We start from the raw sequence: 27200 nt of genomic DNA, 5'->3' as shown, positions 1-27200 counted from the left end.
TTTATTTGTTTAGAGATCAGAATGTTCAGTGGTGATCATTTTGCCCACAGCCACTAGCAACAGCGCTCAATATAATTCCAAAGTGTTGACTCATAATCTAAACGATTGCTGCAGGATGCCCTGATATGGACAAGTATCCATCCCAATATGAGGAGTGTTACATCGAAACCTTAAAAGCTTCAGAGCTTACAGTTCACTGGAAAAGTATACAAAATGAATTAAAATAAAAATGCATGGAAGCAAGCCACACCCACACACAAATAAATACATACATATATAAGAGAATTTTACAAACGAAACACGCAAAGGGAGAAGCTCTACAAATCAAATTATGAGGCTTTGACGAAACTTCTCAACGAGACTTATCAGCACTGTTATCAGTAACTGTGGCCAAACAGGTGAGACTGAAAACTACTCTACTTGTCAGCAGTTGCTCCACTCACAGCCTAACAAGCCTGTCCCACCAAATGGTGGGACAGCCTAACAAGCCTGTCCCACCAAATGGCGGGAATGGGCTCTCCAGATTGGAGTGGGTGGACACACCAAACTCTTCCATCCATCCCCTCTCGCTCATTACCAAAAGTGCACGCGAGAACATGCACGTGGGTGGGATGCATGCACACGCCCACAGGAGCACACACTTACGAGTACTCTCTCTGGACTGACTTTGAATAAATGAAGCATCATTTCAGCTTCCAAAAGCAGCTCCTGAGCATTAACAGGTGCTGTCTGATGTTCAGCTCTTCAGCCACTGAAACGAGCTACAACTTTGACAAAGTTATGCCTCAGAAAAGGAAAATGAAAGCAGCTTTCAGCTGACTGAACGAGTTTAACCAGCTCAAAATGACAAGTATACTAGAAGCACAGACAGCAGCAGTGTCAGTGAGACATAAAGAAAAAGCCTCACAGGAGACAAACATGAGGAAACTCTCTGAAGCTTACCTTAGCTGTGTGAGAGCCTTTTGACTGCAGCCTGCTGAAGGGTGTAAAAGTGCGAGCACAGGATCTTTCTGGAAGTTTATCTGCTGGTTTCAGTGCCTCAGATGATCGCAGTCCCAGATCTGTTGAAGAATGCTGTCTGCTGGTGGGTGTGTGCTCCTTTGGCTCGTGCCCTGGACTGCTTTCGTAGCTGAAGCTCACTGCACATGTACCTACCGCTGAAGAGGGAGACGGGGCGGGAGCACAAGAGAGAAGAGGGTGGGGTAGCGAGGAGGAGTCAGGCTAGGACAGACTGTGTGTGTGTGCATGCAGAAAGCAGCTGCTGAGCTTTATCTCGCTCTGCACTGGCCCTATCTTTTCCTTTCTCTTTTCCCCTCACACTGAGCCCTCGCAGACACACTGACCTCAGCAGTTGGTGCAAGTGGTCTGTCAATAAAACGCTGCGACACTGATGATACCGAGCAGCTCCCAGGTGGGTGAAAGTGTGTGAATGTGCGGATTACACCCTGCTCCTCCCTGCTGATTTGAAGAACACATTATTTCAAGCTGAAAGGCCAAAGACATGAATGAAGAATTCCAGTTACATCAAGAAATCCTGCTGCAGAACGACGCAGAGGTGACCTTGAGCCCTTGTAACGCACCATAAACACAGGCAATGAAACTAATCCAGAGTACATGCATATGATTCATCACCTGTCCACAGTTCTCGTTTTACCCATGGCAGAAAAATAGCCTTTCAGCAAGGTTATCCAAAGGATTAAAGGAGGAAAACGTCCAGGGAATTCTCATATTATAACCCCAGATGATAAGAGAATAATTCCCAAAAGGCATCTTGACAAGCTAAAAGTCTGACACTCAATCCGGAGCTCATCTGGACTTATATTTGTTTCGGCGGGGTGGAGTTAATGGTACCACAGGTCCAATCAAGCTCTGATATTTTCTGTGTGTCTCTGTGGGTGCACACATCTTCTCACCATGGAAATAAACGTTTGTCCATTCATGTGTGCGTCTGTGTATGCGCATGTGGTTAGACGGGGGCAAGACAGCACCTCTGTTTTTGGGCATGGGGCAGGTCCAGTAGCTAAGGGAGTATCCCGGCTACAGCGCGGCCTTCCAGTGGAAAGCAGCCGTCAGAGTCTGAGTCACACGTCCCTGCTACAAACAGCTCACATTTTTAGCCCTTCTTTCCTTTAACCCTTTTTCTTTCTCTTTCTCTTCATCATCATCATCATCATCATGTCCACATTTCAAGTTTTTCAGCTCTCATGTTTCCATGGAAGTCACACAAAGATAGGAATGCATGGTTGGCAGCCCAGATAGCTTTTCAGTAAGACTCTTTTCTCAAGGGCACAAACAATAATAGCATTTCTCATTTAAAATGCCATCACATGGAAACATGATGACAGCAAAGCACCCCGAAGCAGAAAAAGGTCCTAACTGGAATTTCTTTTCACCATACCAGAACAAATCTGGAGATGGGTGACTGATAAGCACTTACAATTTCAAAATCTTACAAAATTCTCAGCTTGTTAATACTTGAAAACAAACCTAATGTTTTCTAAGTGAAAGTTCACATGTAGCAATTTCATCAACTTCTTTTCAGCGTCTATGAGCAAGTCAAAAATAACTGTGTAATGTGCTCCTTTGCACATGTGCAGGTACCAGCACTGGATCAGATTTAACCCCGTGTGTGTGTGAACAAGCCTCAAAACTCATTAATGGTACAGCGGACATTGTTAAATATCTTATTTATGGGGCTATGAGTTAATTTCTTAAGTAAATGTGGTGTCAGGACATTTAGGAGAATTTTTAATGTATGAAGAAAAAAAATACATGACTCACTTAGCAGTTAATTGTACTCACAGACCACCCTGAAGCCCCATCTCTGGTAATCTTAGCTTTTTATCTATTTCAGTTATGTCACAGTAATTAAGTGCCTCCATCTTACATATACAGTCTATGTAATACAAACAGATGACACTATTCTTTTATAAATGTGGTTTGGACAAACCATCATGTTTACGCCCAGTAAAGCACACCCAAAGCATTTAAGCCTTCATCCCCTCAGCCGCTGACTGGTGCACAGTTTGATTCCCAGATGCATTCATCAAGTCCAAAAACAGGAGCTAGCATGACAGACCGGGATGCAACTCAGCAGCCAAAACAAGTACAGAACAATATGTTATCAGTCAGCTTTCCCCCCCAGACTTTACTCACTCGCGCTCTCCTTTTCTACCCTCACCGCATTCCATGCAGGCGCACACACAAAGACAGAAAGAAACCCACAAGGCGTGCCGTCCCATTGTGCAATCCTGACATTATATTTCCCCATCCTGAGCTACTGACTTACTGCTCTGCTAGGAGAAAAGAGCAGCAATGAAGAAGAATTTGAACCAGAGAAAATCTGGCATGGGAACGAAAGGAAAGCTACTAGATCGTTTTCATTCCTGTTCCTCCAACTGAGGAACGCATAAAACATGCACAGCAGTACACACTAATGCTTCCTGGGGTTTTTTTTTTTTTTAATCGCACTACCTGCGGAGCACGTCTTGGATTGTGCACGTTTAAGATAATGAAAAATAACCACACATATTTTATATTGTTTGTTTTTTTAGCCAAAAATCCCTCACCCAGAAAATATCCTTGACTGTACGCTTCATTTTCATAACCTGGTTACATCATTTTGAAGCTGAAAGTTTGCATTTTCAGGGACATGTTTGCTACATTTTACAGCATTTTGATTGAAATACTTGAAAATTGTACAAAGCACCTGTGCTTGTAAAATTCTAGCATTTATTAGCCCGTTAAGGCTAATTGGCAACTATACGCACCCACACAGTCTAGGATGCACCTCAGTAACTGAGCTTGCTGACTCGGCTGATGACGCTACATTTGTTTTTAAATGTGGTCAAACCACATTTGGACACATTAAAAAGAAAACGAAGACAAATTCTCACTCAGTGCTTTAAGGACCAGCATGTCACATCATCGTGTCCATCTTTTACATACAGTCTGACGTCATCTCTGCTGCTTAAGAGATCATTGTTCATCTTCCTATTTTTGCCTGAATCATTAACAGAAGACTGGTGCCTAATGTTTCTATCCAGCGTAGACGAGCCTGGAAATAGAATAATATTTATCTAAATTCATTTTTTCAAATCTTTTAAGGCAAAGCTGAACGTTAGTTTGACATTTTGTTTACAACTACAGTGCAACATCAGCGTCATGTCAAACAGTTGTTTCTTTATGAGCCTCTGTTTTGCTTAGCGTGCAAATTATCTGAAAGCCTTCAGTCTTATGTAAATTCGCCTCGTGATTTTTCACAGTGTGCTGGAGATGTGAAAAAAATATTGCCGAGACGGGAAACACGATGCGCCATCTCTGATGAGGGAGTATTCTAAACAGATAGAAACCACCAGGAAGATCAAAAGCTTGACTCATTATTTCAATCAGCAACATGAGGAAGTAAAACTCCACCGGGGAAACTGCAGATGACACACAAGTCGCTTGGAGGCTGAATAATCCTCAACTACTGCAGACTTAACAACCTGATGTCTACAATGGACATTTCTGTCACCGTGGGAACAACAACAACAGAAAATCTTGCTATGGAGTCACATGTGTTTCCACCAACAGCTTTACAACAGTGTCTCCTGTTACCAGCAGAATTAGTCCCATACTTCACTGTTCTTACAGTACAGATGTACCATCATTTCATTAATTTTATGTTCTACACTTTTAACAACGTAGAACACATAAATCGTTCTTTTAGTTAAGCTGATGTAAACGTAATCAGACGTACTTAAATAATCACATGCCTGCATGTACAGTAAACTACGAGGGCCATGATCCCCTCCATCCTCCTGCCACGAAAGATCCCATTGTAACATGGTTTCAATGAAAAAAGTGCACGTTCATGATGCAGCAGAAAAAGCATCTGTATGTTCACTGAAAACAGATTCAAATTCAGTCAGACAAATGAAAGAGCTGTTTTCAATATACACTGCCTTCTTGTCGCTCTGTATATTCATCATGAAATGTGCACAGAAGTGTTTCCACAACAGTGTTTTCAGCATTTTATCCTGAATTTGTTCTCTGTTACCAGTGTTTCTCCTACAATGAGTCCAGCCTGCTCCACTCTGTGTAGAAAGAAGGACTCGTTTAAAATACAGCCGGGCTTGTTGGACTGCCTCTCAACTCAAGGTTTCACCATCTCATTTAGCTTCCAAACGCTTATCCCAACCTCAAATATAACCCTAAAATGAAGCGTTAAGCCTCAAACAGGTGTTTGAATGGATGTGGAAAAACGAGAGCTGGACAAAAAGTTGTCAGTTTTACAATATGTAATCTCTCTCACGGTCTAAGACTTAAACTGGCTCTCACAAAGATGACTGAACAAGTTTCTATTTAATTTCACGGAGGAATGATTCTCAAGAAAGCTGCAACACACTCCCTGTGCTGCACAGCCACAAAAACAAGTCCGCGCACACACACTCGCTCTCACAAACACAGTATATCTTTTTAGCTGTCTGCTTTTCAAAATAGCCTCTTTGCGACTGCCTGTGTGAGTCATTCAGGAAAAATCTGTAAATTATAGCTGTAACAAAATGTCCTGGATTAAACTCTCTCCAAACAGACTGTGCAATGAGCTGCTTCTAAAATAGAGTTGATATTTGTCTCTGACAAGCCGTCTTTTTAAAAATCAGGAATCGGCCCAAACACAATATCACACATCATGAAGACCCTGCAGAGCCTCATCCTGGACCAGTTCACCTGCCGACCCTGAGTTGGAGTTGACTGAGGTCTTCATCCCCCCCTTCCTCTTCAGCCTCTACATTGCAGACTTCAGCTACATCTTCAGCAGTCTCCTGAACTCTGCAGCAGTGTTACGTATCAGAAGCAAGGAGCACGGGGCTGTGGTGGGTAACTGTAATACATAGTACAACCAGAACAGTCTTCAGCTGTTTGTGGACATTAAGAGAATTACAGCTCTATTGGCACCGTTTCCATGTGCAGACACCGGAGGCTTACAAGTACTCTGTGTTCATCCTGATGCAGAGAATGGCACAGGAACTCATTCCTGCCAGGAGCCATCAAACGTTACAACTACCCACTATGACATCTGGACTGTTTAGACTCGCCATATCTTGTGTTTATTGTCTGTAGTATCATTAAACTTTGGAGTATTTATTTTAACTTACTGTACCTTGAATGTGGCCCTTTTTAAACGTATTTTCATATATGTTGCTTACATTTTTCTAGCTTCATATTTTACATCATATTGATATTTTCATTTATCCCTCCACCTCACCCACACACCGTGATTAATAAAGTATTCTGATTCTGACTGATTTCACAGCGTGGATTTCTTTGGGATTTCCCCGGTTCACGTCGAGAAACAAATAACAAAACTGAACAATCGATATTGACTTCGGTTACCGGTAAACCTGTGTGGCTTCTGTTTTCTGAGCATCAGTATGAGTGCAGATTTTCCGGAAGTCCCGGGTGATCAACAGGTTCAGTAAAACTCAAACCAGGACAGCTGACACAAACCTCACATTTATTCCTATTTTCTGGAGTATGATGTCATCATTGGGCGAAGCGGGTGTCGCGCACCGCTCTGCTGCCGCGTGATTGGCTGATTCTAATGTGGTTTCTAACAAAGCGCTCACTCGGTGTACATGCATGCTTTCGTCACGAGTTATGAGGACGCTCTCACTCTGTGCCTCTCTGGCGCCCCCTGCTACCACTTAGTACATATGACATAAATAGAACCCCACAGCCTTCCACTGAAGTCATTCACAAGCACAGCACATCCACGCCATCCACTGGCTGACACACTGAATGGAAACTGTCAGCATGGGTCACGGAGTTCATGCACTGATTGAACTCTCTGCCTGCTCCCTGTTAGAAACTATAAGAAGCAGAATAAACATTTCATCTTCCAGCTGAAACACATTCAGCTCTCCGTCCTACCTTCGTCTTCTTCTGCCTTTTCTTCTGCAGCGCTTTAAAACGCGTCTCCTGTCTCTGCGCTCACGGGTGACCTTTCCAAATGTCGCCAGTCCCAGTTAATCGCGATATCATCCGCTGGGACGCGTTTCCTTTGAACAAATCGGAGAGCCGCGGAGCTCCGAGTCGAGTCGACCCGGGCCAGCAGCCACCTGCAGATCCACACACTTGATTAGGCTGCCAATCTCCGCTAATTACAATGCAGCCTGCAGGCGCCACCTGGCGACCATGATTAACGCTTCGGTAGTGACAGTATTTTTAGCTGGTGAGGGCTTCAATCGAGCGAGGAATGTTTGGAGAAAATAAACCACATGTGTGTATGGGGTGACTAATACTGGGGGTACGGAACAGGGGTGTGTCCAGAGGGCCGGCATGAGGGGTGGCACAGCCCCCTCATGGTGCCCCCCACTAAGGTAACTAGAGCAGAGTAGTGCTGAGAGCATGGCTACTCTGTTTCTGTATATTATGCTGCTATCCTCCTCTAATCCAATATATTTTGGATGAATTCCTTGCACTGTGTACTCCCTGCCATGTATTTTAATGATTTTAAACTATGATTCTGCTAATACATGGTGCTGGGTTATTGTAGACAAAGCTACCGAGCGTTGTATGTGATTAAAACAGTCAAGCTGCAACAACAAAGTGATATACATGGTTTTATTTTAAGTACTTTAAGTACATTTTGAAATGATGTGTATGCTAGTATTTAAATGAGGACATGACTTTTACTCGAGTCACGTTTCTTGTTCCTGGAATAGCCCATGCAAACATCGCTCCCAGAGCACGGATGGCTTTTTTCTTCTCCTCCTGCTGAACAGCTGATGATAGCACCACTGAGTTCAGGTTTTAAAGATTAATGAGAGTCTGCAGGATGTTGTGCTTTATGTTTGTGTTTAAGTGCTGCCTTAATTTCTGAATTCATCTCCAACAGTGACACAAGCAAAATAGAAAGTGCTTGTACTGTAGTTATGCTGTGATATGAGAGTGATGTAAACTCAATTTACTGCAAGAGGCCAGATGGTTGGAGTGCCAGTGAAAAAACAAGTTAACCCAGTGGTTTTCAAATAAACGTACACTTTAAAGTAATCACTTTGCTGCTGTGTATCTGAACATGTTACTTTTTTGTGTCGTTCACATTTTTACTGTCAGGCATCATATTAGGCCTGTTTAGACCCAAAAAGCCAAGATTACGTTGCTGTAAGTTTAAAGTAAAATATTAGATGGCAAAACAAATCTTTAATACCTCAAAATCTCTTTTTTTTTTCAAAACTTGAAATGGCCCCGATTCTTTTTCCACACAGGATCCCACTGAAGCTTGTTTTGGACTGAAGCTGATGCTCAGGTAAAATTACTTCACATCACACTTCATACACCTGTTACTACAGCGGTTAGCAATACACTTTTAATGAATTAAATAACTGTGGTTTTCATTTCACTTGGGACCCCCGGAGAGCCCTCAGGGACCCCCCAGCTCCATGGACCCCACTTTGCTAGTGATTGATACACTGACCTGTGCCGGGCTTTCCATGAATTGATAATTTAATTAAAGTGGCATCCAGGGAGCATCATACAAGCCTTCCTCAAGGCGACTATAGCAGCACGACTGCCATCATCAAGCTGTACAGATGGCCCAGTTGAATGTTGCAGTCAGTTTAATTCCCTGCGATCCCAAACTTGTTCTAAATACAAACAAAAAAACACAAATTAAAAACAACTCGAGTGTACTGCCGAAAGATATTCTACAGAGCTCTTGGTGGGTTTGCTTATCATTATGTAACGGCTGAGCATGAATTTTACATGACCTATGTTACTGAGCTGTAAATGGTTTGTTTACATCTGTAACGTTCATAAATGATGGAATAGGACTCTGGGTCACTCGAACGCATCGTGACACTGTGATGTAGACTCCTCTGGTCTTAATGCTGTACCTTATGGGTGGCATATTAGTTATATTAATTCAAATAAATTATTTATAAATAATATAGTTGAATCCAGAAAGCACTGAAAATCATTTTTATTAATAAAATATTCAACAATTTCCAGTTTAAAAGTACTTGTTAGGTTAAATGGAAGTATTAAATGGAAGAGTTATGACACTTTTATTAATAAGATTAACAAGAATTCAGGTGGGGGGGGCAAAAGGTGGGGTGCATCCTGGGCAGGTCATCAGTCCATCGCAGACAAAACACACACCTGCGCGTCCACGTTAGACTCATCAGCAAACCTGCAAAGCACGTCTTTGGACTGAGGAAGGAAACTCCTGCAGCAACAAGGCGGACATGCAAACTGTACACAGAAAGGCCCCACCCAACCGGGAGGTTCACACGGGGACAGACGAGATGACAGCGTTAACCACACCATAATCAGACTGCTCCATAATTAAATACGTCCAAAATAAGATCATTAAAAAACTGCTCAACAGGAGATCATAAAAAAAACTGCCACATATCAAACATCCATAAATGTCTTCTGTTCAAGTTCAAGTTTTTCTTTGATTAATGACAAAGGCTTGATCACCTCTGTTAACTATCAAAGATCCGTAAGAAAAACCAGCAGTTAAGAAGATGGAAGCCAGTGAGTTACTTTGTATGATCCTTTATTTTCTTGTACTGTGCCACTCATGCAGTCACTCGTCTCATCCTGTGTTGCAGCTTCCTTCATGCTTCCTCTAAGCTCATTTTCTTCTGATTGGCTGCCACTCTCAAAAAAATAAAGCAAACATCAGGTGATTTGGGCTTCTGTGCTCACCGCCTGAGCTACCTGCCTGACGGGGGTATTCACTCTCTGAGACCTGAAATGAAAGAATGGAGAAAATATCTGAAAGTGAGTGTGTAGAGCAGTCTGAGCTTTGGGCTCACAGGGATGATTTATCCTCACATTTAACTATTCTTCATATCTATTACTGTAGATATGAAACATGGCTTACATACCTTGCAATATGAAGGCAACCATTGTCATAATTTGGTGTTATATAAATAAAACTGAATATGAGCATCCTCCTTATATCAGTATCTATGCGACAGAAAATAAGGAAATGCATAATAGATCCCTTTACAATTCATAGACTTTTCATTTTACCCTTGAATAAATGTTAAAGTGCATTCAAGCTTCAACTTGAGAGCCATCCGACGTGAGACATTTTATTTGTATCAAGCCATCATCATTTTTAATGAAATTTGACCCAGTTTGTGACTCTGCCCTTCTGCAGATTAAAAAGTACAATCTTTCATTGTGAACAGTAAAAGCAATATCCAAATCACCCAGCTGTCTGCAATACATTCAATAAAATGAGACATTAATGCCAAGAATCACAAGAAGGCCAAGCAGGGCTCCTGAGTTCAAAGCGCTCTGTGAGATCACTGCCATACGGGAAGCGAGCGGTGAGGTGAGCCTTACTCATCACTAGGCGTGTCACTAGCTGTACAGCATCAATATGATTAGACACACAGACGAGGGGAGGGGAGAGGCAAGAGGGAAGGGGGTGGAAATAGGGGAAAGTGAGGCAGAGAGATGACCTAATACCCGTAAAAAGAAATGAAGTCATACTAACCTGACTCATATTCCCAGCTGACACCAGCTCTCCCAATCACAGCATCCCCAGTGTGTTCGTTGACAGAGGTGTGTATGTGTGTGCCGGTCAACAGCTTCATTATGCATGTAAGCTTTTCACAGCAGGTGAGATGACTGTACAATACTTTTGTGATTGATTTGCACTTTTGTGATTGCAGATAGAAATAAAGTCTGCTGTGTACACGGGAAGGCTGAAACACTCGTTGGGTTCTGGACAATTTGTTGGACAAAACAAACACTTTTAGTGAAGCTGTGGAAGGCTAAATGATTAACTGGTAATAAAAATAACTGACATATGAATCAATAATAATTTTGTTGGCTACTTGTGTGTCACACTGCTCACTGAATAAATCCCAGAGCACTGCAAAAAATAAAAAGTAGCACAAAAGAACAAATAAAAACTTCCATTTTAACTTGATCCAATTTAAATGAGACTGATTTCAAGTTCAAGTCCTGAGCAGCAACCACACAATTTTACAGCTAAATTACCACAAACGTCCAAAGATGCATCACAGACTCATTTTTTAAGTGGGAGGGTCATAATATTATTTTATTCTAAATAAATTAAAAAAACTAAATAAACCAATATTTATGAACACAAAGCTACTTTTTGTAGTTACCCTCTACAAAATGTTCTATTTCTCACCACCAGGTGGCAGCGTGTTAGTAGCAGGTGCCTTCAGAAGTCTGTCTGCGTGCTGCTGTTTAATTGTTGACGTTTCCTTTGAGCTGCCCCAATTTCATCAACATGCTTTTTCTTTTCCCAGGTGTTAAAAAAAATAATGTGCTCTTTATGACTGTTTGTGTTTAAAAAAAAAGTCTAAACTGACTCACTGCGCCATCTTTTGGTACAAAGTGGTGTTGCAGCAGTAACGCAGATATTTCTGAGGTCGCAGCTGTCGCCTCTGTAAATCGGTTTAGTCAATTTTGAAAGGTTTTAAACTATTTCTCTATAAGGGAATTTTACAGTAATTATCTTCAAAGAACTCAAGCCTCCTCAGAGTTGTTTTGGTTGTCTTGGTTTGTTTGGATTTATTGGACACCAGTATTTCAATGCTACACGTACAGACCTGCTGCAGCATTGCCTGCTCTCAAAAAAAACACACAAATTAGCAGACGCGTAAAGAAAACTTACAAAAAAAGAATAAAGCAGGGAAGAGTAGCCTCTACATTTAGCATGTTATTTATTCAGCTGATCGTCTTCAGGGCTCTCGTTGGCTTATGAACACAAGATGTGGTATCATTTGCATGAGGTCTTACATCATCCCAGAGTGCCCGTTCACTGTGGCATCAGCACGTGGTGCTTAGCCAACATGTCCCTTTGTGCTCGCAGAAGCCTCATTCAAGTGACAGCGGGGCACCAGAAAAGTCTTGAAAAGGACATCTGGCCGTGGAAGTCAAAGGGATGTCCTTTAGGGATTCTCGGACATGTCTTTACAGCCTTTTAAGCTCGTCCTCCGAGAGAGACAGATACTGTCCATAGGTGAAAGCAATATTTGCATGAGCTCTTGGACAAAGAGATGGGTGTGCAGCACACAAAACCACAGCATCTCCCCAAACATGCCAGTCAGCCTTTCATTAAGCACAGGGAGGAAAAAAGGAAAAAGGAGAAACAGCACTACTGTGACGAACAGATGGTCAAAATCACTGAGTTTTTTTATGTGCAAGTAACATGACCTCAGCACTCTGGGTTTCACAAGTATCCTGTAGCAAATGCACACACACACACGCAAGCACAAAAGGACAAATGACAATTGTAGCCTACAGCTGAAAGATGTGAATGAAATCTCGACCTGCTGCGGTCCATTCAGAGCCAGAGAAGATTTCGTTTAGGGTCATAAAGATTATGTGATACAACAGCATCACCAGTGGGCAACACCCAGACTCACACATTCAGGCAGAGATGGGTGTGTGGATGTTGGGGGGGGGGAAACACTATCCCAGATCCATGCTTTTTATTGATTGGGGCTCTGGACTCCCAGCAGACCCCTTTTAATGGAGCCAGACGACCTCCTGGACGCTCATTGAAAGGCTGGTCCTCGTGTGGGTGCTTTTCTCCATCACAGCCTCGTTCTCACCCAATCCTCAGCGTTCTCCAAAGGGTGGGGATTGGGAGCAGACCCCCTGGGCCTACACTGTGGTCCTTCATAGATCACGCCATCATGCTCTCCTCCTCCTGCTGGTGCTGTTTTTTTGTTGTTTTTTCCCCTTTTCTCTAACCACGTCGTTGGCTGGAGTGGGGGATGTTTTAATCCTGGCCTCATACCAGGAGTTGTCCTGTGAGTTCTCATCTGCAACACGTCCTTAGGGAACAAACCCCTTCCTGATTGGCACCCAGAGAGCGCGTCTAGACTATGATTACACATGTAAATACACCTGCCGTATCAGTGTGACAGAGTCTTATCACGACACCGATATTGTTTCTATTCTCAGACCTGTTGTTTGGATATTTGTGATTATATTATTGCTCTGTTCTACGTGTTATTAAAAGGCAGAAGGCATTCTCACTAGAGATGCAAAAATATTCATGCTGAAGAGTCACATGCCATGCTCAGCCTGTCACTTAAGACTGTTTATTTCATTACAGCTGCAGCCCAGTTGCAGTCTGGGAAAACACCATGAACGATGGAGAATAAGAAAACAGTACATTAATGGTTGGGGTTAAATGCAGAATAATCTCCACAGTGGGAAAACTATTAGACACATCAACAGACTTCACTGGAATTTTACCCATCAGCTGTTTCTTGTATTTTCAAGTGCTGAACCTGAACTTGCCATGAACCCACAGGCCAAAGATCTGAATTACAAATAAATTATTGTGGAGTGGAAATAAAGCAGAAGAGCAAACATCCCCATAGTTCGCTTTGTCATTCAGGTAGCCTTACGCAACACATCCTCACTGTACAGCCCATATATGCACAGATGGTAAGGACAGCCTGAGTTAGACTGACACTCTGAGGAAGCTGAAAACATGGACATCAGTTGCTGCTCAGCACTGTACCGCGATTCAGACACCAACAACTGACACAACTTAAACAGCAACGTAGAACTTTGCAATAAAATAATTATAAATCTAAACGGGTTCCCACTCATCTCATTGGCTTGTTTACTGTGGATATCTGTAAAAAAAAAAAAATCTGCTTTCAGCCTCAATCGAATTAACTGAAGTTGCAGGTACTTTGCTGAACCTTGAGTGAAACATGAAACCTTCACAAAGGAGGGAGGAAACCGATCACGTGGGCTGTGATTTCAGTTTCAGGATAATGATTTGATTTCCTATCGCTGCAGTTGGGATCTTTGTGCTGCGCCGAGCTACAAGCGAGCCGTCGGCGTGGCTTCAGTCGAGGACATCTTGGGGAGTCGGCGCGGTTCTTTGTTCGCGGCGGCTCCGTGCTTTAAAAACAACACAAGGGGAAATGCTGTTCTCATGTTCCCCCCACTGCATAGGGTCTGCAACGCCTGTCTGACAACTCCCTCTCCTCACCCCCCCAACAGACGCCCCCCCCCACCCCCCCGCGCCTCCTATATAGCCTACATAACATCCTCATGCGCAACGGCGCCGGAGACAACAGCGCGGTGACCTGCCGCAAAGCACGGCTACACCGAGGTGGGCGGACCCCCTCCCCCCAAAAAAAGAAAAGAAAAATGCCACCAACTCCTTAAATTCATCTCAGATGCCGCCGCTTTTTTCTAAAACCTCCTCATCATAAAGTTGACATCATCCGTTGAGCGCCATGTGCGCACTGTGCCCGCACCTTTTAATACGCAACTGTTTACATCCCGGCTGCCCGTCCTTACATAAGTGGCCAAACAAAAATGCGGCTCTCGGGCTACACTGCGGCTCCGGAGCCGTACCTTTCCGCTCATGTGATTGCAGTGCGGGGTTGTGAGGCAATGAGGAGCCGAGTCTCTTTCTTTCTGCTTTCTGCGTGGAACGCGAGCTGCCACATGTTCGTGAACCTGAGACTGAATGGTACAACGGGAGGGCGGCTCGTTTTGTCTCGGCGAGGAGGGGAAGCTGTGTAAACCAGACTGGGTGGAGCAAAGCATCGCCCAGCCCCATCTGTGTGCAGACGGCCTTGTGTCCCGTTTGCCCGGAGCTCGGAGAGAGACTACTGTACCGAGAGTCTGGCGGATAGAGAGAGAGGGGGCCGGTCTATGGGAGGGGCTAGCGCAAAGGGGGGAATCGAGAGGAGGAGGGGGCGAGGAGGAGGAGGCGGCACGGGTGCTGTTTCTCCAGTCTCTTTCCCCTGTCTTTGTCTCACACACTCTTTTGTTAGCCATGCCTAGCCTGCTGGTTCTAGCAGGGATCATGGAGAAAAATGGGGGCTACGGCAGGGATCTGGCCGGCTCCGGCTTCGGAAGCGAGGGTCTCCTTGTGCCGCCCGACGAGGAGGAAGACGACTCCCGTGCCCTCAGGGTCGCGCTGGGCCAGCTGTCTCTGCTGGGGCTCGGGGAAGGCGAGGACGGCGGCGGAGCCCCAACAACAGGAGTACAGGACCGGAGCAACAATAACAACAACCACCACAACCACACGAACAGCGTCGGCGGCGGGGACACGGCGATTCTGCAAGGCAAGAGCAAGTTGTGCGCCCTGTACGAGAGCTCCTCAAGTGAGACGAAAGGACGAGGCTGCAACATAACAGAATGCGTCCCAGTGCCCAGCTCTGAACATGTGGCCGAGATAGTGGGGAGACAAGGTAAACCGCTGGCTCGCGGGTCATTTTCCCTCCAAACTTGAGCTTTTATCAGACAGCAGTGCATGCGCCCCGCCGTGCGTCCCCGTGTGCTTTGTTGTTTGTTCTCCAACTGTTACCTGGTGTTATTTGACAAAGAAAAGGGAGTGGTGTGTCTGTGTGTGTGTGTGTGTGTGCGTGTGTGTTTTTTCCCTACTCCCCCGAGACATCAGCCAGCCTCCCACTTTTCCTGCTTATATTGTTACAAGTTCTCGTGCACTCATGATTAGAGTCGGAAACGAGGCGTTTCGCAGCTTTAGCCTCGTTTTTCTGGACTAAATTTGCACGAGAGGGAGAGAGCAGGAGAGAGACCCGTTCCCTCCCGGGCGAATTATTCTACATCCACGCCATCAATGTCAGCGCACAGACACACACTGGAGCAGGGAGAGCACTTGCTTCCTTTGTCGTCTGAGACGCGCCAGACTGTTCAAAAAGGCAACGTGCGCCTGGTGTACACAAGAATGTCTCTCGGCGCGAGCCGATGGCCAGGAAAATCAGCGAAATTACACATCTGGCCTCAAAAATCGAGTGGATGTTTTCCCCCCTCTTCCTTTCTAAATTTATTCTGCTCGTTGTTTATGTTGCGCACTGCCCCAGTGACACAATTGGACAATAGAGCGAAGCGTGGTCACCGTTTTTGTTTTTTGGGTTTTCTTTTTCCTCAGATGAGGGAGTTGGAAAGTTCAATTCCAGACACGTTGCAGGTTTTTTTTCTTACAGTTGGAGGTTTTTTCTTGAACAAAGAGCTGAAGTTGAATGACAGCAGCTGTCAAACAAAGGTGTGAGTCGGGGGATGAGGGGAGGGGCGCATTAACACAGTGTTGCTGCTTGGCACACGGGATCGTCTTAAAGGGGTGACTCAGCGAGAAGTTGCACCCGAAGGTGGGAATCCTTCTTTGTTTTTTGGAGGGGGAAAAAGCAGAATATTGATATTGTTTGTGGTTATTTGCAGTTGTGCGGTTGTTTGGTTGCATACATGCTTTTTTCATTGTGTAGTTGCAAACAAGCCTGAACTTAAGTTTAAAAAACAAAGGAAAAAAAGGAGGGACCCTGGTGTTCATATGGAGCACTCATTGGTAACTGCTGTGATGAACCCATGGGTGAGAGGGGCAGGGAGAAACAAGGAGTGGGGGGGTGGGGGTACGGCGTCTGAAAGCTGAATGGGAGTCACGCCTTGGAGCTCAACACAAGGGACTCCTCATGAGCCCCACTTCACTGCACACTCTCAATGCCACATGGTTGTCTGTCAGGATAGGGGAGAAATCAGGGGGTTGGATGGAGAGAGGAGCACAATGACTGCAGGGTGGGTGAGGTCCCATCAGCAAATCCCGATTTATCTGCCAACAAAAACAAACAGGAGTTGTGATAGCTCCTTTCACTGACACTCCCCTTTCTTGCTTCGCTGCTGTAGTAACGTGGCTTTAGTGTGTGCTGCTGAGCCCCCCCACATCTCCCATGTCGGCTCCCATTCTTTACCCTGAAGTGTAAGTTTTGAATTTTAATGGGCTAACCGAAGACAGACAGAGGGTGGATCCAGTGTGCACAAGTGCAGCAAGAGGGCCCTTTAGCCTAGACCAGGAAGAAGTGCTGATTTGGGGTGGGGGGAATTTGAGATGAGCTGCTTTTGATCTGGGCCCTTCGTTAGCTGGCACTACATACACACCCCCTTCCGCTCAGAGCCCGTCTGGTGAATCTGGCAAACGAAGCATCCTGTCTTGGAGAAAGGGGTGGGTATGATTGTTTTCTCCTGTCAGAGGCGCAGGCATTGATTCTCCACCTTACGCTGGAGCTCGTCAGATCACGGGTGGCTTTGTTTTGAATCACACTTCACTGCTAATGCAGCTGAAAATTACGTTTCTTCACAGCGACCTTAATTTCTGGGTGTGATTAATTGGCTTTTGCCTTCTTTGTTTACATACGTTTCTTTCATCGAGACATCAATTTCAGCTAATTAAAATTTAAAATCTAGTTTGAGAGAAAGAATTGTTCTTTGAGCCTTTCGTGCCAGGAGCAGGTCTGTTAGGCCAACGCCGGGCAATGACCGCAGAGTGCATGTTCAAATTTGGGGCATGAGGAATGTTATCACCACCCTTCTGCGTGTACCAGCGGTTCCTGGGAAGCCAGTGCCCCTGAACAAAGTGGGTCAGTGTAGTAGCATTAGGGAGATACTCTGCTTCACCTTCAGGTGTCTTTAAACCTTTTGATACCTGCTGCTGTGCTATTCAGCTGGTTATGACACGCTGCGAGCTCTGAAGCACCTGGACTCTGTTACAGTGAGATCAGGGCGTTTTTTCTTTTTTAAATATGATGTTGTCCAGAGAGCCACAGTGACACAAGGAAAGCACATTTAATGTGTCAATAAAGGAAGAAATCTTAATGAGGAAGCTGGCAGAGTTTGAATACAAACCTGTGTGAGGTTAATGAGGTGTAATCCAAACAGAACTGCTGTGTCTTCTCTTACCATTGTCTTCTTGACCTCAGGTGTTCCTGGCAATCCTCCTAAATAATTACTGATTTATTATATGCCTGTATCCTCCTCTGTCCCATTACATTGTCAGGTGATTCGTCCTGAAATGACATTAACCTGCACTCTTTCACATTAAGAGTCTGCCTTAAAAGCATTTAACAGAGTAAACTATTCCACGCTGATCAGAAACAGGACCAATGCAGAGCAATAAGTGGCCCAAAAATGAAGCATATGTGGGTTGTCTGTATTGTCTGGAAACAAGTTCAAGGAGAGGTCAGAAAGTAATTGCTCACCAGTACAGTGAAAACACATGGCATCTGCCACAGCCGTGTCCACGCTGGCCGGTGCCTGCACCATGCGTCTTAGTAAGTTTTGTTGTAGTGCAAATAAAATGGCCCTCTCAATAAAGACACTAATGATTACACCCTTGAACTCTCATAAATCCTGGTAATTACTCAGCTTTTGCTTTGGCCTCCAAGACATTAGGTTAAAGTGGTCATAAGCAGCTCAAACATCAGAATTTTCACTGGACATAGCAGAGACGAGCATTTCTTTCAGCTCAGGCTGATCAAGTGTGTTCCTGGTTGTAACCCTTTTAACTTGATTTGTGTCCCCGAATTGAGCCGGCGTGTCTTTACTCATTTTAAAATGTATGTTGGTGTCTCTGCAGGTTGCAAGATCAAAGCCTTGCGGGCCAAGACCAACACCTACATCAAAACCCCCGTCAGAGGAGAGGAACCTGTGTTCTTAATCACTGGCCGCAAGGAGGACGTTGCTCTGGCCCGTCGTGAAATCATCTCTGCTGCAGAGCACTTCTCCATGCTGCGGGCGTCCCGCAACAAGCTGGGAGTGTCTTTTAGCGGCTCCCCGCCCACACCTTTGCCAGGTCAGACCACCATTCAGGTGAGAGTGCCATACCGTGTTGTCGGGCTGGTGGTGGGGCCTAAAGGCTCCACCATAAAACGCATCCAGCAGCAGACCTGCACTTACATTGTCACTCCGAGTCGAGACCGCGACCCGGTCTTTGAGATCACAGGCTCCCCGAGTAACGCCGAGCGGGCCCGCGAGGAGATCGAAGCACATATCGCCTTTCGAACGGGAGGCCTGCACGACCACAACAACGAGAATGACTGTCTGGGCCCGAATGGTGGAAGCAGCCCGGCGGGCAGCAGCGGTGGTCTGGAGAGCCGGCTACAGCAGGTGTGGGGGCTGCAGGGGGGCCAGCGCAAGCCACTCACCAGCAGCTACCGCCAAAACTTCTCAGATGCCATGGTTGGAGGAGGGGGAGGAGGTAGCGAGGGAGGGGGGATCTACAACAAAGGCAACTTCTCCAGCTCTGGAGAGAAGCCCTGCTCTTATTTTGGATCTGACGGTACCCAGAGCTGGGGTGACCCCGACTACCCCAAACAGGTGGCCTTCTACGCCCAGCAGCGCTCCAAAAGCTTCGGAGGCCTCCCGCTGCCCCTAACCAGACTCTCCCCTGGCTTACCCGAGTCCTGTGGAGGCGGAACCACCAACAACTCTTCAGTCACCAGCATTGTGCCCATATCCGGCTCACCTCACGCCCAGGCCCGCCGCGCCCACAGCGAGCCCACCTCAGCCGGCGAAGGCTTTCCAGGCCGTCTGCCAGTGCCGGACTCGCCGCCGGCCACTGTGCGGGACTGCATGACCTGCTTTGAGAGCAAAGTGACGGCTGCCTTGGTGCCCTGTGGCCACAACCTCTTCTGCATGGAGTGTGCCATCCGAATCTGTGAGCTCAACCACCCGGAGTGCCCAGTGTGCCACACCCAGGTCACACAGGCCATCCGGATATTCTCTTAAGGAACCATGTCAGTTTTTATCATTAGTTTTGTCAGTGTTTGTTCAATAATTATTTACTGTTATTATGATTATTATTATAATACACATTTTGGTTTTTCAGAAAATTTAAAAACAATCAAGCAGATATTTTAGAAGGCACTGCTTGCTTTACTAAAAAGTATAAGAAATATTTTTAAGTTTTTCTTTTATATATATATATGCATATATATTTTATAAAAGTTTTGTTTATAAGAGAAGTATAGTACCTTGCATTTTCAGTTTTTTGACTGCTGCTGTTTTTCATTCATGAATCACAGTGAAGGCAGAGGTAGACAGTAATGTGAACATTTTATTATTCAAATTTTTTATTTTACCGTGAAGTGGGTTTATATTGAAGGAGGAAGATGATTGTTGAGGTACCCAGTCTGCACCCGACTAACCCAGAAACTCACTGTTGTTATTAGAAGGAAAAAAAAAAAGATTTCTCATTGCACCTTACAATCATCTTGGTCTAAAATAGGATTGTCAATCATACCTTGAAATTTCTGGAGCAGATGTGAAGGTGAATTCAGCCTCGAACTGTGATTGTGATTTGATATAATTGGTCCAAAATATTTTGGCAAAAATGAAAATGTGAATAGATTGGTTCTAGTCAAAAGAAACAAAAAGCAGACTTTTATTTTAGAGTCTTAGAAACCAGATAATCCTAAAAAAAAAGGGATAGCTCGTTACATGATTTATTTATACTAATTGGTGGAATTTTATCGGCGTCATTAATTACAGAGATGGATGAAGGCTGTACAAAGTATCAGTAAAAGTCTCTTTCCAGTAGCCATTGATTAAACTTTGGCCACTGCAGTTTGTTGAAAAGATTCAGTAATGCTTGCTCCTCGTGGCACTTGAAAAGCATGTGGTTCCTTGGTTGGCTTAAAGCACTGATTTAATTTGTGAGGCGGAAAGCCTTGGAATTCATCCAGTTGGCTGCTTCTCGATAGCCGTCTCCCCGATGGACTTGTCTCAAAGCCACCTTAACCGCGCTTTGTTTTGTGGTGGTCATTTGGCCGAACAATGTAGGACAAAACACGAGCTCCAGTCAACGAGCGTTTCACTGTAAATAAGGAAGAGAATTAGCATGTGGACAGAAGCCGAGTAAAAATTGTAAAAGTGTTCCCTTAATCAGCAGCACATTAAAATAGTTGACACTGTAAAATACAGAGTCCCGAGTCAGTAATCCCCACTCTTCGTGCCCTCCGCTAACAGCATTATGTGCGAGCTCTGAGGGGCCTGCTGTCTCCCCTGTAATTAGCAAAGCTGTACAGGAGCAGGTGTTTCATGACACACTGTGGCTGTGACCCCGAGTTCGAGGCCTCGCCTAGCCCCCTTTTCTTTCTCCCTTTTCTTTGGGAGTGGCTTTCATGTCTCCCCCTTCTTACAGTTCGATCGCTTCCTTTCGAAGGCGTCTCTCTGAGCGAGGTGTATTGTCTGGGCCCGGTAACAGCGTGGGCTGCAGAAAGCTCGGACACGGCCTGGATCCACTCATTCATAATTAGGCAAATGGGCTGGTCCAGGTGCGGACCGTGTGGCAGGGTCCCGCGGCAAGCCCCTTACCACCCCACCCCGATGTTAGCCAGCACAGAGGGGGCTGGACGGTCCGCGTGCAGCTGGGTGAAGAGGGCCCCCCGTCTTCCACTCCCCCTTGCCCATTCCGCCCCCCTTTTCCTCTCCGTTTCTGCTGCTCCGAGCCATCCCCAGTGAGGAAAAGGGGGGACTCTTTTGTCCCAAAACACACACACACACACAAAATTTGAATGCTGAATCTGGCAGCGCCTGTGAAATAAGGGGAGGCTAAGGAGAGAAATAAAAAAAAAAAAATCTACAGTTATCGGGAGACACGACAGTAACACGTTTTTACTGTTGATGTGACACAATTTGAAAATGTTCACCTGCAAAACACAGATTTTACCCCCCACCCTTGCCTTCATTATCCAGCTGCAGCTCCCTGAATTTTGGATGGGGTCCTGTTTGTGTGACGGCACCAGTCCAAATCGAAATTTCCACAAAGCTCCCCCGCCCCCTTTACCTCTGGGCTCCCTCCCCATGTCAGCTCGCTACTGTATGGGACATCCTGCAACTGCCCCTTCACTATGGACACCGAGATTTCAGCCCCCCTCCCCCCCTCACTTGTGTTAAGCTTCCAGAATGAAATCAGACAATTGTAATTGACAGAAAAGCAGAGGAAACGCCCCATTTAACTAGCACTCATGCTGAATCAAATTACACACCCTCTGCGTCTGCCTTAGCCCCAGCCTGGGGATTTCGGAGGGCTAGAGGAGAGCGGATGGGGGGTAGGGATTAAAGCTGTTGAATGATGGGGGTGGAGGGGTTTCATTTTGGTTGGAGAAGGAGAGAAGTAGGCTCCAAAAAACACGAGACCCTGCAGATCGTGCTGTTTTATTGATCGTTCGACTCTTTCAGCGAGCTGTTGTCACATGTGCGCCATGCGTGGTGACGACGGTGATTCAGCAGGCCTCTCTCAGATCGCACCGGAGAACAATTAAAACTCGGCTTCCGTCTCAAATAAAAAGAAAAACCCGATTAAAAATATCAAATTGTGTCTTCAGGCCACAGAAGGCCTTTCCTTTAAAAACAAACAAAGAACAACACACAAGGCAGACCACTCGCATGAGGTGTGGACTGCAGGGAAAGCACTGTACTCGGGGGAAACCCTGAAATCTGTCAGACGTAGGAACAAAGAATAGTTAGGATTTTATGGATGGACAAGTTGCACAGTGGTTTGGCCTAAGCTTTCAACGTCACATTCAAAGCAGTATGACACTGTTCTTTGAACTTCGTATTCTGTTTTTTAAAAATGTTTTATTTTCTGCCTTAATATTTTTTATGAAATATTGCCATTACTTTGGCGTACAAGGTAGCAACTTTGGCCTTTGATTAGGGGTGTAATAATTCTGAGAGTGCGATACAAACGAGTATCGCGTCGCAGCTCCATCTTCCCATACTGTGATGCCCACGTGGAGCTGATAACGCCTAGTTTCGTTTTTTGTGATCCAATGGTCTCTAGCAAAAAGAAAAAAACCCATCCCCCTCCCCCCGTTTTTTGGCATCTGCCCTCGAACCGAACCGTGATTTTGGAGAATTGTTACACCCCTACATTTGATACTACTGCTACTCCCTAAAACAACCTTTAAAGTACTTATTTTTGGAGAAAAAAATAAGAATGTGAATCAAACTGCTTGGGTGGGGGATTAAAGGGATTCAGGAAATTAGGCTTTTTAAACACATTACATCAAATACAGAGTAAAGCACCTTATTACAAAACACACGCATCTGATTAATACCAAACCGACCGCTGATGGTGAAATATATTTCATAGAATCTGAAAGACATGCACATAAGGATTCCCTATCATTTTTGTTCATTGTGTTATGGTGGTTCTTGTTATTCTTAATACTACAGTAGTACTTAGTGGCAATTTGGGAGACCTCTCATCCATTCAGTCAATGCTGTTGACTTTTGTTTCGAGTTTTGCACTGGTTTAATGAAGAGAGGGCTTATTGGAGATTCTCCCAGTTTAGACGCTGTACAACTTAATGAGTACTTTTAAATGGGAAGGCGCTCTGAGCATCTATGTAAATACAGTATGTGTATCAGTTACAAACATCCAGACAAAAGCCTGCTTCGAGTGAGCTTTGGATTATTTTTTACAAAGTGTCGATGTTTTAGCGTAAGGAATTCAAAACGTTTGAGTTTAGGGAGAGTAAATCTTTTATATATGCGTCCCATCATCCCATTTACTATAATAGTATATTAGATAGATCCATACATACGTGTAAGAATATTATTTAAACTTAGTATTTCATCCAAATATATAGATGAAAAGTTAACCAGACACTACGTTATTATGAAGTCGCTGATGTATAAATCCAATCTCCAATAAAAACTCAAATGAATAGTATGTGTATTAAGCTAACCCCTAATGAAGAAAGAAATCTGTATGTATATTAGGACGAAAAGCAATAATAGGACTATACTGGGACAATAAACAAGAGGAGCCGGCTCAGTTCTTTAAAAAAAATAAAATAAAATTAGGATAATAACAGTATATTCTGTCTTATATTTGCTTCAATCTCCTTATAGATTAATGTCAGTGTAGAAACACAGGCGTGATGAATTGGTGACAGCTTCGGAATAAGTAATTGCTCTTGTTGTGTTCATCATCAGGGTCATTCGTTATTTGGATAATCAATCAATCCTCAGAAGCACTGAAAACTGTAGATTCTGCAACGTGGAGGAAATCTCACTGTGTGTAAAAATGACAAAAGCGTCCGGAGCACGAACAGCACGAGGTCTGACCTGTTAGTGAAAGAGCAGCAGCTGCTGGCTGAACTTGGGACAGGCTCGTGTGTGAGGGCTTTGGTCGCAAACAGAGCGAATGAACAAACGGCAGTGAGACGGGACACGCTGTCTACACGTTTTGATTTTTTACACTTGATGCTCTTTTTTAAAGTCTATACGGGGCAGGCGTAGAACTCACAGCATATCCTGAGATGACTTTTGTTTACATTGTAATAAGTTCTGGCTCTGTTTGTTTTGCACCACCCACTTTTCATTTGCATTATTTTTGAAAGGAAAAAAAAAAAAAAAAAAAAGAGGGTCAGACATAGCCAAAGAACAAAAATACAAGGAGAGCTAACTTATCATTTAACTTATTTTAGAATAAGAGTTTACTAAATGAAGAATAATCTCTAGTTAGTTTACCCAAAAGCCCAATTAATCGATATCGGTGAAAACGAAGGCATATCGTGTTTCAGTGTCGTTGGATTAATACTACAGAGACACCACTAAGAGACTTACTTCTCCCCAAAGAGAGCAGCTTAAAGCACATCCTGGCACTTCCTCAGTCTTTTGTGTAGTTTTTCTATGAGTTTGGTTGTTGGGAAGAGGAAAAAAAAACCCAATTCAGGGATTTTCTTAATCTTTCTGAAAAAAACTAAACAAAACTTTGCCAATCTTGTGACAAAAAGGTAAAAAAGAAAATTCAAGTAGATGGAAAGAATCGTGCGGACACTGACAAACCAGCAGAAATTCACAGCGTACGGGATTACGCGTTAGTTCAGAGAGCCATTCGCCGTATCCTAAAGTTTAACTGCATGCTAGTAAAAATATAGTACAATAGGTAAGATTTATCAGAAAGGAAAAGTTAAGATAAAGGATTCATCAGCCTGATACCTGGAGTGTATAAAAAGCTTTAAGACCTTAAAGTGAGCATTGGTTTAAAGTCGTATATTTACCGTGTAGTTTAACTAAGTGATACATAGTTTAATTATGATTCTTAAGATTATGCTAAAGTGTAAGTTTCATTTGTCCAGCTCACCCAGTATGAAAGACATTTTAGCCAAGCGGAGGTACAGAGGGGTGGGGGCGACTCCCGTGAGATTTGATTCATTAAGTTCTTGTTAGTATTATTTACAATATTGTATTAAGCTTACTATTATAGTAATGGTAGAAACTGTTGATGTTTTTCTTCTCTTGATATAAAAAGGTCTTTATGCATTTATGTAGAATCCCTTTTAAGGAGTGATAGGAAATCCTTATTTTCAATGGATGCACTTAAACAGTTGTACCAACCTGTCTAAATCACACATTGAGCAAGCAATGCATTTGAATGTAAACGAAAAAAAACAACAAAAAAAAGGAACAAAAAAACCTTAATGCACTCCTTATCTCTTAGTCAGTTTTGCAAGTGAGCTTTAAGTTTGTTTGTTTTTTGGACAGAATTTGCAACAGCTTTTTTTCAACGTAGACTATATTTGAGTTCTTCCACATACATTTATAGAAAGTAACTTAAAATGAATAAAAAAAACATATTACAGTTTCTCAAATCTATTTTGCTAACATGGGTTATTATTTCATAGAAAGCAGAGGAAAAAAGTCAGTATCTGGATGTTATTTATGAAAAGTAAAAAAAAAAAAAAATGAAGCAACATATTTATGAGTAACCTCAAGACATTTTGTTTTTTAATTAAAATTACAAGAAGTTAATATATTTCTAAACACAGGGAAGTCAGTTTCTACTAATAAGTAAAAATGAGAAAAGATGTTTAGAAGTTTTATTTATGAAAGTTACGGGAATGCGTTTCGTCCGTTTACTTCGTGGTGAATGACGTGAATGGAGCGAGAGTTCTCCGTAGCTTAAATTTTAACTTCAGACATGCACTATTTCAACACCAGTGCATTCACAATGGAATAATTACAGAAAATAATATAATATTTTTTAGAATTTGGAGATATTTTAGTCACAGAGCATCAATTTTGTGCCTCAATTCTATATTTTTCCTGCATCAGCATTCTTTGTGTGGTGCTGCTTGCTGTAACCCCCTTCTCCCCTCTTCAACTAACCCCATGTTACTGACTGAAACACATTACTCATTTCCTCTGTAATCTAAACTCGCTTTTACTTATCAAACGTTTAAAAAAAAAAGAAAAAAAAAAAAACACGTTACAACTGCAGCGCTTGGGATGAATGAGCAGCTGTGACCCTCTCGCCAATAGGGCCACACACAACTTGTACACACTTTCATTCATACTTTTTCTACATCTGCTACTCAGACAGTTTGAGATCAACGACGAAGGAGCAAAGCTTTCTCTTATGGGTTAACTAGGTGAAGTTCAAGTGGCAGCATCTAGGAGGGGACAACAGTGCACTGTGTAGTAGATCTATGTAACTAGATGCACACATATACACACACACACACACACACACACACACACACACACACAACAGATTCATTACCGTGCTAGTTTGCATGTATGTTGTATGGTCACTTAGATGGGAGAAATGGTGCAGGCCTGACTAACACTTGGGCCATTTCTCCTCTGTAGATTTTCATAGTTGGAGCCTCTTTGGAAAGTGGAAAGTTGACTTGAGTTTGGAGCCAGACAAAGTCCATTTCAGTCCCCACGTCAACGTTCCGGGTTCCCCGTTTAGTGATGAAAGATTGCTTGTGACACGCAGGAATTAACTCAAAGTTCTTGGTTTGTAAAAGACACGATACAGTTTTAAAAACTTGGCAAAAATGATGCACGTTTTCTGCTGCATGTAGAGGTCGGGGACTGAAGTGGCGCTCGCTGGTGAAACTTGCAACCGTTTCCAGAGAGGCCGATGCAGTCTGACAGTTTGTCTTTGGTAGCGTTTCCAATTTTTCCAGCACAGTAGAAGTGTTTCATACCGGTCTAATAGTGGTTGTAGTGCATTAGTTTTTGGGCCAGCATCAGCTGGCAATAGTTTCTGGTTTCTCTGTGAACAGTGAAGGAGGGCTGCCACTGCGGCCCTCTGTGGCTGACCGTCAACTTTGATGGATGGGAAAAAAATAAATAAAAAATAATAATAAAGAAGTCTTTGAACTCTGTTACAGTGTGCCATGCCCTACAAGGCATGTGATATTGCAGGTTTATTTCTTATAGCACATGTTTTTTTGTGAATTACATTTTTTGGAGACATTTTTATTATTATAATTATTATTATTATTGTATCTGCGCCATGTTAGTTCTGGTTCTTTGTTATTTTTTCAAGATTCAAGATGTATTGTAAATGTTTCTAATAAAACAAAAATGAAATGACCTCCAATCGATACCAGTCGTTTTTTCCCCCCTTTGAA

General features: G+C 43.7%; 2 protein-coding genes across 3 annotated transcripts in view; one reads left to right on the top strand and one right to left on the bottom strand.

Annotated features, from left to right (window-relative positions):
- LOC308405297 (lamin-A-like) overlaps window positions 1–6394 on the bottom strand; it is a 40069-nt gene extending 33675 nt beyond the window's left edge. Inside the window, exons 1-2 of one of the 2 annotated variants that reach the window (XM_080895818.1) lie at window positions 6379–6394; window positions 943–1157 (exon numbers count right to left, since the gene is read on the bottom strand). The gene's annotated coding sequence lies outside the window, so the exon portion shown is untranslated. Of the gene's footprint in view, window positions 1–942; window positions 1163–6378 lie in introns of those variants that run through there. The other variant, XM_080895819.1, reaches the window with a different exon arrangement.
- Window positions 6395–14318: 7924 nt separating this feature from the next.
- Window positions 14319–27194, top strand: mex3a (mex-3 RNA binding family member A). The gene is given in 5 exon segments (XM_080897097.1): window positions 14319–14538; window positions 14540–14586; window positions 14588–14640; window positions 14643–15221; window positions 18395–27194. Coding segments are annotated over 5 exon segments (2031 nt in total). The 5' UTR covers window positions 14319–14337; the 3' UTR covers window positions 19546–27194.
- The last annotated feature ends 6 nt before the right edge of the window (window positions 27195–27200 follow it).

The sequence above is a fragment of the Rhamphochromis sp. 'chilingali' genome (genome assembly GCF_963969265.1).
Source record: "Rhamphochromis sp. 'chilingali' genome assembly, chromosome: 11".
NCBI classification, from domain to species: domain Eukaryota; kingdom Metazoa; phylum Chordata; class Actinopteri; order Cichliformes; family Cichlidae; genus Rhamphochromis; species Rhamphochromis sp. 'chilingali'.
Note: the sequence above shows the minus strand (reverse complement) of the source record. Positions and strands in the feature narration are given on the sequence as shown.